This window comes from Haliotis rubra, unplaced genomic scaffold, assembly GCF_003918875.1.
Source record: "Haliotis rubra isolate DU_JTF1 unplaced genomic scaffold, ASM391887v1 Scf979, whole genome shotgun sequence".
Taxonomy (NCBI): domain Eukaryota; kingdom Metazoa; phylum Mollusca; class Gastropoda; order Lepetellida; family Haliotidae; genus Haliotis; species Haliotis rubra.
The window spans coordinates 142,748-156,067 of NW_025767722.1; the positions used below are offsets into that span (position 1 = coordinate 142,748).

Here is a 13,320-nt window from a genome sequence, read left to right on the forward strand (position 1 = left end):
ATTCAGCATATCAATGAACGATCGATACTTTATATCTACCTAACGACACGATAAAATATCTCTTGCCTAACAATATCTCTTTTTGTTGACCTTGGAAGTTTGACAGGGACGATAAAGGTTTTGTTACATGGTCATGTGCATTTATTTAGAATAATAGTTGATGGATGAGTTTGGTTTTACGCCGCTTTTAGCAATATTCCAGTAACCCAGGGGCACAAGAAATGGGCTTCACACATTGTACCCAAGCAGGGAATCGAACCCGGGTCTTCGGAGTGACGAACGACCGCGTTAACCACTAGGCTATGCCACCGCTCCTGTGAGTATATCAAATTACCGAACGTTTATGTAGGTCCTGCTTATATGCAGCTGTGAACGCACTCTTGGTATATAACTGAGTTATATGACATCAAACATCAATACAAATGTACCATATATCCCACATAAATAACTGTCACAGGATATGAGCTGAAGCATTCATAAGCATCGTCGACTAACGGGCTATTGATCCCACACTTATACCATGTATATATATATACATGTGTACTAACTGCAGCCCAGTCACTGAATGTACATCGAGGAGAAACTACAGCAGAAACATAGTTAACAACACAGCGACAATTACCAAGATGGAGACGAAGGTCACCCTCAACAAGGACTGCTGTGACGACCTTGGAAGGTTCCACCTTTCAGTCTGTGGCGACCACGGCGTCGGTAAGCGCACCCTTATTTCCAGATTACAGGAACTCTGGAAGGAGACGGTAGACACTGTGTCCTTGAAGACGACCTATGACGCTTATGGCATCGCAGATATGGAGCTGGATATAACCAGACGGGACACCTCAAGTGTAGCGTCTCTGGGAAGAGTTCCTTTAAGTGATGCCTATCTCCTTGTCTATTCCCTGACGGATGCTGCCTCCTTCTATTCCGTGGTTGCCGAGCGGAACAGTCTCCTTGACCAGCATGGGGAAACTGTTCCTATTGTGTTCGTGGCCAACAAGGTGGACATCGCTGGACCTACCGAGCGGGTGGACAGTGTGACCAGGGACCTGAGTATCACGTGCCTCTGGGAGCATGGGTATGTGGAGGTTTCAGCTGAGGATGACGATTACGTTTATAAAGTGATTGAGCAAATTGTGAAGCACTATACCAGAGTAGGTCGGGAAATACGTAAATGCGCTAGCAACGCTTGAGGTGGCGCGAAGGGTTTCTGGTGTCACGTCAGTTCTTGTCAGGATTTTTCCTTTTCTCCGAGACGTGTCCATTTTGTTTCCTTTAATTTGACGCATCTTGGACTTCTTTGGTCTTTCTGTGGACACGCGGTGTCATAGTGTGTTTGAATTTTTCAGGAGAAAATTGCTACTATTTAGTGTTCTACTACCAAACTGACAGAATGTGTTTGTTCTTCAAATGATCCCCTGGTTACAGCAAGGCTTGGTGTTCTATTTGATCAAATTTGTTCCACGGAGAAAATTGCTTCTCTTGGACAGACCGACAGGACACGTTTGTTCCTCATACGAATACCTGGTGTCTTTGGCGTGTGTTAAATTATGACTTCACGAAGCGTCTTCCTTTCAGCTGCCTTCACTTGGACACAACTGACAGATTAATAATGTTCTATCTATGGACACCGGGTGTCAACCTGCCCTAGTATCACGTGTCTTCCAAATAGTTGCCTTCACTTGGATAGAACTGGCAGATTAATAATGTTCCCCTCTATGGACACCGAGTGTCGACATGTCCTAATGTATCATGTGTCTTCCACATCGTTGCCTTTACTTGGACAGAACTGACAGATTAATAATGTTCTCTCTATGGACACCGGGTGTCTCCCTGTCCTAGCGTATCATGTATCATATCGTTGCCTTTTCCAGGACAGAACTGGCAGATTAATAATGTTCTATCTATGGACACCGGGTGTCAACATACCCTACTGTATCGTATGTCTTCCATCATGGTCTAGGGCAGTGGGGTAGCCTAGTGGTTAAAGCGTTGGCTCGTCACGCCGAAGACCCGGGTTCGAATCACCACATGGGTACAATGTGGGAAGCCCATTTCTGGTGTCCCCCGCCGTGATGTTGCTGGAATATTGCTAAAAGCGGCGTAAAACCAAACTCAGTCAGTCAGTCAGTCAGTCCATCACGGTCTAGTGTATGATTGTGACTTCCATCGTTGTCTATACCAGGACAGAACTTGGTGTATGGTAGGGCGATACAGCTCTAATCGAACCACCTGCTGCAATCACTCACATGAAACAGTCATCATGGAGTGTACGTTTATCTCCTTTTAGACTGACTGTGGATTACTGTGTATCTGCAGAAATGTCACCACGGACATTTGATAATATCTGAACACCTTGTGTGTTTCTGTTTGAGATTCTACAGGAACACGTCAATATGTACAACGTTCGGATATTTTCAACTTTTCTACTGCAGCGATCTCAAAGGTACATGGGGCTCTTACCGCCCACAATTTAATCATTGAGAGCTTCTATGCATGTTGAAATTTAATTTCATGATTTAATAATGTACCTAGTTCAAATAGTTGATTAAAGAATTCAATTACACGACCTTGCAGCTGCGCCATCAGTAGAAGCAATTTGAAAAACCACTTACTAGCTGAACATATTGCAAAACAGAAGCATGGAATCTGTTCATCTGTATTATGGGTACAATGTGGGAAGCCCATTTCTGGTGTCCCCCGCCGTGATATTGCTGGAATATTGTTAAAAGCGGCATAAAACTGAACTCACTCACTCACTCATCTGTATTAATAATAGTTGGTGCATACATAAGTACCTTTCATAAAATTCATAATGTGTATTCGGCAGTTCGCTGAGCAAATGTATCAGCGCTTGTGTATTTAATTAATTTCTACCTATCCAGTTTCATTGATGTTCTCATAACAACTAGGCGATCAAATGTAACCTTCAAATGTAAGGTTGTAGGACAACACAGGCGCAATATGATAATTGGCATATCATGTGACCGTATATTATGCAAATCGCGGGTGCCAATTAGATCAGGACATAAATACCCTTGAAAACTTGGTGTCATCCCTCATTTTCTTTAATCTATTCATATTATATCTTCACCACTGATGATTTGCCTGAGTGAGTGGGTGAGTGGGTGAGTGAGTGAGTGAGTGAGTGAGTGAGTGAGTGAGTGAGTGAGTGAGTGAGTGAGTGAGTGAGTGAGTGAGTGAGTGAGTGAGTGAGTGAGTGAGTGAGTGAGTGAGTGAGTGAGTGAGTGAGTGAGTGAGTGAGTGAGTGAGTGAGTGAGTGAGTGAGTGAGTGAGTGAGTGAGTGGGACACCAGAAATGGGCTTCACATATTGTACCCATGTGGGGAATCGAACCTGGGCCTTCGACGTGACGAGCCAACGCTTTAACCACTTGGCTATCCCCATACACTGTTGCATGATAATACAGATATTCTTCCACTACAAGAGCAGGCTGCAACGCAAAATGGTTTTACTGTATTTCGCAAATTAACCAAATAACAATTCTAGGATCATATATAATTGATGATCTTTATAATCCATTTAATGAATGTAAATCATAGCAATGTCTTTTATTCTGTAAATGTCTTATCATTTGCCATAAACGAACCATAGGGGTTAATGGATGACCACTTTCTTAGTTTATTACTTAGATGTAGATGGAGAATCTGACAACTTTATCAAGCAGAAAGTGATGAGAGTGAGTGAGTGAGTGAGTGAGTTTGATTTTACGCCGCTTTTAGCAATATTCCAGCAATATCACTGCGGGGAACACCAGAAATGGGCTTCAAGCATTGTACCCATGTGTGAAATCGAACCAGGGTCTTCGGCGTGACGAGTCAACGCTTTAACCACTAGTCTACCTCACCGCTCCGCCAGGTGATGAGAAGTATATTAACACACGGTATGTAGTGACGGACAACAGATTAACAATACCAACAGTGAACATGGTTTTACGCCACTTTTAGCAATATTCCAGCAATATCACGGAGGGGGACACCAGATAGAGGCTTCACATGTTGTACCCATGTGAGGAATCGAACCCGGGTGTTCGGCATGGCGAGCGAACGTTTTAACCACTAACCTACCCCACCGCCCTGATTATCCATAAAGTCGTATGTTTTGTTATTTACTCACGAACTTCCAGACTGCCGAGTAAACAATTACTTTGTCATGAATAAACAGCTCAGTACTATTATACATATTATTTAATTCATAGCTAACTTGTGCATGCAGTGATCAGTTGCGAATGCATACCACTTATATGCAACTTGTGTAGGTCACAGAACACGAGCAGGCAATTTATGCTAATGTCACGCATCTTGCTGAGCTGGTATATTTCAGGTTTAACATAAGATTGTTTCACGGGATGTGTGAGCGCGGCTTTGTGCGAGCTGAGTCAGGCTTAACGTTGCTGTAAATAGTTGTATTATGCGCTGACTTGGTACATGTCAACGCATCGCAATTGCGCAGATCGATGCTCATGCTGTTGATCACTGGATTGTCAGGTCCATGCTCTATTAATTTCAGACCGCCGCCATATAGCTGTAATATTGCTGAGTGTGGCGTAAAACTAAATTCAATCAATCAATGTTTGTATTATGACTGTGTCTGCTTTGTGTGGGAGGGAAGCCCGGAGTCATGCACGTCTGTGGTGCTGACACACTGAATCATGGTCTGAGAGAACCGGAATTCGAACCACGTATCCTTCGTTTCATGGTCGCCTCATGGACGCAGCTTTGTACTCTCGGGCGATTTGGAGTGAGTAAGTGAGTCGGTTAGTGAGTGTGTGAGTAAGTTTGATTTTACGCCGCTTTTAGCAATATTCCAGCAATATCACGGCGGGGGACACCAGAAATGGGCTTCACACATTGTTCCCATGTGGGGAAGTGAACCCGAGTCTTCGGCGTGACGAGCGAACGCTTTAACCACTAGGCTACCCCACCACCCCGAGTCGGTTAGTGAGTAGGAGTATGACATGACTCAGGCATACGATGAAGCGAGAGTTCCATCACGCAAGAGTTTGAATTCCAAGCAGTCTACGACACCACAATTCACTCTGCAGAGTTGTGGGCCTTGATTGTGCAAGGATCCCTGACCACGGGATCAATCCACAGATCCGTTCTGGTTGTCGTTGATATGACACAAGCCCATGCATGTGGGTTAAATAAATGTACTTTCGGGGTCCCCTCCCACAATTTGCAGACAAACCGTGCTGAAACACCTCAATTGAAAACGGCGTTGATTCAGCCAACACAGTCGACGTATTCACAATTCGCAAAGGCATAGTACAACATATCGGAATATGACCGTAACACCTGCGAAGGCTGCGCGGATGTTGAATAGTGTACAAATGTCCTATATTATAATTCACACCCAGCACATTCTTGTTAATGTTGAACTCCTATTGATCATTCGATATTCAGCTCATGTGTTCCCAATAGCTACATTACAGTCATGGCGATATTAAATTCTCCTTAATAGATTTTTATATTAACGGATATCAATGCCCATTGATGCCCGGTACGGATTGTATAAACAATGACATCGATTCAACTAACACCATTTTCGTCGTTAATGGCACGCTACTTTTTTGTATTGAATGTATAACAATATACATAAACATACGATTCCATTTCATATATTGCCATGTCGTTCAGATATCAGGCAGTATTTGGTTCAGTCTGTTTCCCTGAAGATGCCTCATAAAAAACCCGTCGCACTGTGCATTTTTGGTGTACGATAAAAAGCGGAGAAATGCAATGTTTTTAAGGCATACAAAATTCGGACAACATTTAACAGTGTGTACTTTTCAAACCGCCCAAGTATTTGCACTTGAATTAACAACATCAGAAAAATAAATTCTACATTTATGTGTAATTTTCTAGGCGTAGGTTGATACAGTGCGGCGCAAACACAATTCTCGTCACTTTTCAGACTTTCTGAAAATGTGCGCCATAACTCGGCATCCAAGGGTTCACATTGCGTTCTCATGACGTGACCAAATCACATTATACTACGGTTGTAACGAACTCAAATTCATAACTAATTTTAGTTCGTAATAAGAGTACTTGATTACACAATGCAATTTAGAAAGTGGTCAAATGAAACATATGTTATATTTGGGATTACACTTTCTTAGTAAAGTACAGATTCTAGTACTTTGTTTGGGTTGAGTCTCATCCGGGATTCGAACCCACACCCTCAAAGTCAGACACCTAATCGCCAGCACTACTTGGTAGTAGACCATTGGATTTTCTTGGGTCAAATTGTGTGACTGTTTCAAAGGGCAGGTAAACGACAACACCCACACTTGCCGAGAACAAACTCAATTTATATCAGGTATCAATAACAATGTACAAGTGTCAGTGTTAATTTGACGCTCGCCGCAGTCTAGATCAATAATAACGTAATCTATACTTGTGTTTCATCATCATCAGTTGTATGCTCCCCAGGGAGCTGAGATTGATAATAAGATGTGCCGTTAAGATTGATATCCCGTGATCGAGGGAAAAAATACCAGCGCCTTGAGCATGCCCTAGTGCGTGGATATGTGCGCTATATAATTATCCAATAATAATTATAATAAAATAATAATCATTATCATCATCATCATTACCACCAACACCATCATCGTCGTCATTTCTATCAGCCATACCAATACCACAACGATCATAATTACTACGACCACCACCATCATCAGCATTACCACAGCACCAGCCAATATTGCTAAAAGCGGCGTAAAACCACTCACTCACTCTCTCATCGTCATCATCGTCGTCATCTCTATCATCATCACCGATAGTTACCAGCATTACAGCAACTGTGAACATTACCACGTGTGTCACTGTTGACTCCAGCATCAATCTCACACATCAAACTGACGCACAATGAGAAATAGACTTCCTGCAATTAATGTAAACTATAACACGATCCTCCATGTAATCACAGATGATCAACTTTTGATCAACCAAACAGAAGGACAGGACACCAAACCGGCAAACTAATCATTATGAACAACTGGATCAAATCCCATCGTCGTCGAAAATAGAAATGTGATTACACGGTATGTTTCTTGTCTCGTGGGTTATCTTTCATATCATCTTGTACGTCCACTGAGTGAATACGTGAAGTGGCCCTCAGTATTGGACACAATCAAGATTCAGGTTGAAGAAGTTTGATGCACATGCCAATCGCAGTGAGGTGAGGTGAAATTGGGTTTTACGTCGTGCTTGAGAATATTTCGCTCATATGACGACGTGCCAATCGCAGTGACATTAGACCTGACATTGTGAGGTAATATTAACTGCAGTGTCTTCATCTCATCGTGATTGCAGCAGCGTCAAAGTCAGCGATGAAGAAGCAGCGTCAACGATGAAGCCGGTCATCGTCAACGATGAAGCAGCAGCGCCAAAGTCAATCTTGAAGCAGCAACGTCAATGATGAAGCACTTCAACGTCAACGATGAAGCAGGCCAACGTCAACGATGAAGGGGCAGCGTCGAAGTCAACGTTGAAGGAGTAGCGTCAAAGTCAACGATGAAGCAGCAGCGTCAAAGTCAACGTTGATGCAGCGTCAACGTCAACGATAATGTTAATGTTACAGCATCTGACCACGGCAACGTCAACGTTGAAGCAGCAGGGTCAAAGTCAACGTTAAGCAGCGTCAACGATGACGTTAATGTTACAGCATCTGGCAACGGAAACGTTGGAGTAAGCAGCAGCAGCACCGTTATTTTTACAACATCAACAGCGACGACGCCAGTATCAACGTCTATAGTTATGTCAGCATCCTCGAGACTGAACTGTCATTTCACAGTTGACAAGGTATAGTTGATCCCCTGTATTTTGCCCTTTGGAAGATCATATTAAAAAGGCCATAATGTATTTTCAGTCTGACAGAAAGGTTTAGTTTCGTTTAAGTTTCTAAGTTTCCAAAGTCTAATTTTTATGTGTGGATGTTGTGAATGTTGGATCGAAGGAACCAATAGTAATGTTGTATACTCCCCAGGGTGTTGAGATTGATAATATGATGTGCCATTGAGATTGACATCCAATGATCGAGGGGAAAAAATATCAGCGCCTTGAGCAAGGACTAGTTGCCTGGATATGTGCGCTATATAAGTATCCTATAATAATAATAATAATAATAATAATAATAATAATAATAATAATAATGATAATGATAATGTGAACTGATTATAATTTGTATTCATATTAACTTATACCAATACAAACAATAACTATCGGTTTGTACGCATTGATTATACTACAAGAACGAAACTGTTGACATTTGTATACATTTGTTTCCATGTTATGTGTTAGATGTGCTGAATATAAAATACATACCACAAATGATTATGTTTATCCGACGATTATGTCCGTCCTTTAATAAAATACTGTCATGCAACTCTTGCTCCAAATATGTGAGTGTGTTACGCCGCTCTCTGCAATATTCAAGCAATATCAGAGGGACATCAGAATAGGCTTCACACATTGTACCCATGTTGGGAATCGAACCCTGGTCTTCGCGCGTGACGAACGAACGTTTTGCCCATTAGGCTACCCTGCCGCCCCCAAATATGTTTGGACATCCAAGCCACAGTAAATCTTTCACAAGGTTTTAAGGAAGACATGTAGAAAACAATGCATATGCTCACCTCTATTTTAACATGTGCCTTCGCATGTGTTTGTAACAGGAGTCACTGGTGGGAGAGGATACTCTCACCTTTTCGCAAGAAGAACCGGTGTTATCCCTATTTGATGGTGATTCATAGACGCTCTCGATATTGCCGGATTCGTACAACCGACTCTATTCGACTCTGCGTCCAAAGAGAATTCCTTTGAATACGGAAAGGCTTTTCCTGTAACTGTAACTGCAGGTATCTATCTACCTGTGTGTTCGGGGTTTCCTGGTACATTGTAGGCGAGTGATCAAATTCTGTTTGACGAAAGTAACACATAACTTAACGATGTTTCGTGAACTATTTGACAAATTTCGTGGAAACACTGGAAACTCTACAAAGTATGAATACCTCCAGCTGTACCATCCCTGAACGCATCTGTGGCAACGACTTGATCACCCTCACCATCATCGGCGCTGTGATCAGTACTGTTTGCGTCTTCGGCAACGGTATTATCCTTGCTGCTTTCATCAAATTCAAATCCTTACATAAGCCTTGCAACGTCCTCCTCACAAACCTGGCTTTGGGCGACTCCTCTACGGCTTCGGCGGGTTTCCTATCTACATCATCCCCGACTTCCTGCCTCATCTGTTTTGTTACAAAACGTTTGTATTCGCAAGGGTATTTATTTTGCATCTGGTCTTCACTCTGTCCCTTAACAATATCTTTGTCGTAACATGTGAACGATTCCTCTGTATAGAGTATCCTTTTTTCTATGAATGCCACGTAACGGCAACCACAGCCCAAATTTCGGCAGTGCTGAGCTGGATCTTTGGAGTCTTTCGCAGCCTTGTCTGTTGCACGTTGTATTTTAATCACAAACAACTGGCCGTAAGCATAGAAATTGTTGTCCTGGCCATTTTGTTGTCTATCACCTGCACTGTTTACTGTCGTGTTTATGTTGTGAGCAGGCGTCACCTCACGCGTGACTTAAAATTTGGGATCAGGAACTAGGGGTGGGTATTGCAGAGAATTTTCATATTGCGATGCGAAAGCATATATTGCGATATGTATTGCAATATATTGCATAAACTATTTTTAAACAAAAAACTACTTACAATCAAGTTAATTCTTGATTTATAGAGCAAAAACACAACAAAATCACTAGGCTTGATTAAGCTTTAATAACAACTTTTAATCATGATAAAATAAAAATGTGAATAATATTTGGCACAAATGAAACAAGGACATATCCGAAGATTTCCGAGTGTTACGAAGTTTTCCGAATGCATGTCAAAATACCGGTTTTCGATCAGCGTATCGCAATACGTATCGTTTTCATGTCTGAACCGGTAAATACCGGTAAACCGGTTATATTGCGCAGCCCTATCAGGAACCAGGAAGGCAGAGCTCAGGTGGCAGTCATGATCGGGTTAGTAAACGTGGCGTCATGGGCACCAGTCATCGTGGTCCTTCTTCTGGATACGGTGGTAATTGACGTGGGTGCCAGGGTGCAGGCTACGTGGCTTTGTCCCTTCGCGGGCACCTGTCTGAATCTCATCATTTTCACATACAGGATGAGGGATTATCGCCAGGCTGTGAAAGCTTTGCTGGGCAGAAGAAACATAGTTTCACCAACTGTCCACACTATAGAACTGTCTGTACATTCACCCTTACCTTAGTGATGGTGAGGGGCGGTGGGGTAGCCTAATGGTTAAAGCGTTGGCTCGTCACGCCGAAGACCCGGGTTCGAATCCCCACATGGGTACAATACGTGAAGCCCATTTCTGGTGTCCCCCGCCGTGGTGTTGCTGGAATATTGCTAAAAGCGGCGTAAAACCAAACTCACTCACTCACTCACTAGTGATGGTGAAGAGTGAATGAGTGAGTATGGTTTTACGCCGCTTTTAGCAATATTCCAGCAATATCACGGCAGGGGACACCAGAAATGTGGGGAATCGAACATTGACCTTTGGCGTGACGAGCGAACGCTTTAACCACTAGGCTACCCCACCGCCTCTTGTGATCGTGAAGAAGTAAAAGGACTTGGTCTTAAAGAAGCTTCTACAAAGAAGTAACATATTTCGGTAAACCGTCAATAAACGAAATTACCCAGTTCATGTGATATATCAGCATTTCGTGATCACTTTTATGTGTTCGTTATGCTTTGAAGTAGAAACGACTGAAAGTGTATTCGTAACTCAATAATATGTTGACTTGAGTGGAATTTAGAGTTACCGCCCCTGATTGTAAATACACGATGGTATTCATCATTCGTGAAATTTCAGAGGCAGTCATGATTCTCAAATCCCTTAGGCAATGAGTATCCATCTCTTGCTGTGTGAACAGAGGTAGATTTGATCTGTGTCCGCACTTCACGTTGTGACCTCTGTGGTCTCTATCAAAGGTTCAGTGGAGAACGTTTTGTATACGAGGAATAGCTACAACACAGTGAAGACGTGCAGTACTGGTCCATAGGACGAATTACAATTAATTACATGAATGAAACCAATGAAACCGCTGCTGTGGATAAAGATTGATGTTATGAATAATCGTGTTGCCTCATGTTTCTGTTATGTACAGTTAATATTCACAAATGAAAGATATGACCGGGAGGTTGTTGTATTTTCCACACACACACACACACACACACACACACACACACACACACACATACATACATTTACATTTAATCAGACTTATGCTTAGGCTCTGATAATATATATAAGCTCGATAGTAACAGACGAGCCATTTAAATTGAAAAGGAGCCCCAGGGAGACGAGATCCTGAACCTGGGGAAATCTAGACTTGCTTTATTTAGGGCTTTAGCACTGCAGGGAGGGCTAGACTATAGGGAAGATAATGAAGTGCAGGGACTGTGATACAGACTAGCATTTAATCAGCATATATACTACTCACACTTTGTTAAGGATCACAAAAATTCATAACCTTACTTAAACGTACATTCATAACTTGAAATTGTATCCATTTAAAACTGGATAAATAATAACATGGTAACCCCTCTTTAGGCAAACAGTCACTATAATCTAACCTTATGCACTTGATACATGAGTAGCCATAAAAATGGTTTTCATGGCACCAATCAACCATTTTGCAAATCATTGAACATGTCATTGACAAGTACACAACACCTGTCAATAGCAGGTATGGGATCCACAAGATGAAATGACACACCGAAACCTAGAATCCATGCTTACAATAAGCTTAGATATTTAAATCCAATTTAACCCCACATAATAGTTTTCTGTTGAATCCATGATTTGATCCTTAGCAAAGTGTGAGTAGTATATTTACAGAGCAAGGAGTCTGAAGTGTATACTTCAGTATCGCTGGTTGGTTTGCTGCTTGTAACACTATGCAATATTCGGTCTGGACCAGACAATCCAGTGATCAACAACATGTGCATTGATCTACGCAATTGGGATACGATGACATGTGTCAACCACGTCAGCGAGCCTGACCGCTCGATCCTGCTAGTCGCCTCTTACGACAAGCATGGGTTGCTGCGGACCAATTCTAACCCGGATCTTCACGGGATCCCCAAGACTGGGCGTCAGAGACAACAATTACACAAATAATGAATTATAAATATAAAAATTTATTAATCAAACATACGTAAAATTAACGAATTAATTAACATGTTTTGAACTGTAATGAACACCGACAGTATATTATTATACACGTTATGACGTTAGAACACCACATGTATCCGAGGCGTGGTGGTCGGGTCCTACATATTCTAGATATGTTAGTTGTATAAGTAATGCAAGAATTGTGGATGTCAAATTCTTTATTGTGAATAACACAATTCGGAGTGTATGCTTGCTCCTGCATCGGGTGAAGCACACCATGGGTGGAAATAACCCATTGCCCGACGCCCGAGTCCAGTGTTTTTTCTGTCGGGCAAGCATATTTGTCTATCACACTGTACCGGTGTCCAGTTGACTTTCCAATGTTAATTATGTTGTTTATTTAAAAAATCAACAAGAAAATCGGCCAGTATAGTGGAAAAATCATCAGGGCAAGTGATTTTACTTGTGCCACTGTACCGGAGTACACTAGCAACGTTAAAGTTATTTCCAGCCCTGCATACACTCCGAAACGTAGTGTTGTTCACGACAAAGAGGTTTACATGGATACGTCTTGCTTTTCTTATGCATTCCACTTCTCAATGCCCTTCAAAGATTTGATGTTAGTTGTAGTTATATGATATGTTGTACATCGCCCGCGGTTTTCAAGAGTGTTTCATGCGCTGAAATAAAGCTCCTTGAGATTAGTACACTGTGCGACATAGCCACTGGCCTACTAGCCGTGGCTAGTAAAATTCCAGTCGGGCCGGTAAATCTCCACAATCACTGGCCCGACTGACCAGTGAATTTTCATGGGGTCATTTGATTTTTATGGTATTTGTTTAGTTTCTACATTCAAATGTCGGGTTAGTGATTTTTTGTGGGCTAGTGTCCTTCAGGCACAGCTAGCCAGACTGGCAAGCAAAATTTGGAAACTATTTCGCACACTGTTAGTATAACGTCACCTTGATCTGCATAGTGCCCGTATGTAGGTCACGGCACCTCGCGAGACCATAGTACTTCCGGTGACAAAGAACGATACTAGAGATGTGCCAGAATGAAATCAATGCCACGTACATATATATAAAAATCGGGTTATCTTTTCCGATCC

General features: G+C 42.1%; 1 protein-coding gene across 1 annotated transcript; it reads left to right on the forward strand.

Moving 5' to 3' along the window:
- Positions 1 to 626: 626 nt before the first annotated feature.
- On the forward strand, positions 627 to 7,439 carry LOC124265421. Its single transcript, XM_046700214.1, has 2 exons — positions 627 to 1,075; positions 7,334 to 7,439. The coding sequence occupies exons 1-2, from the start codon at positions 627 to 629 to the stop codon at positions 7,437 to 7,439; spliced, it is 555 nt and encodes a 184-aa protein (XP_046556170.1).
- Positions 7,440 to 13,320: the final 5,881 nt, after the last annotated feature.

Bases quoted from the DNA above. Each gene is read 5' to 3' on its own strand.
- LOC124265421 (XM_046700214.1), top strand. From the start codon at position 627: ATGGAGACGAAGGTCACCCTCAACAAGGACTGCTGTGACGACCTTGGA. The intron at 1,076-7,333 runs GTATGTGGAGGT...TCGTGATTGCAG, and splicing joins ACGTGCCTCTGGGAGCATGG to CAGCGTCAAAGTCAGCGATG.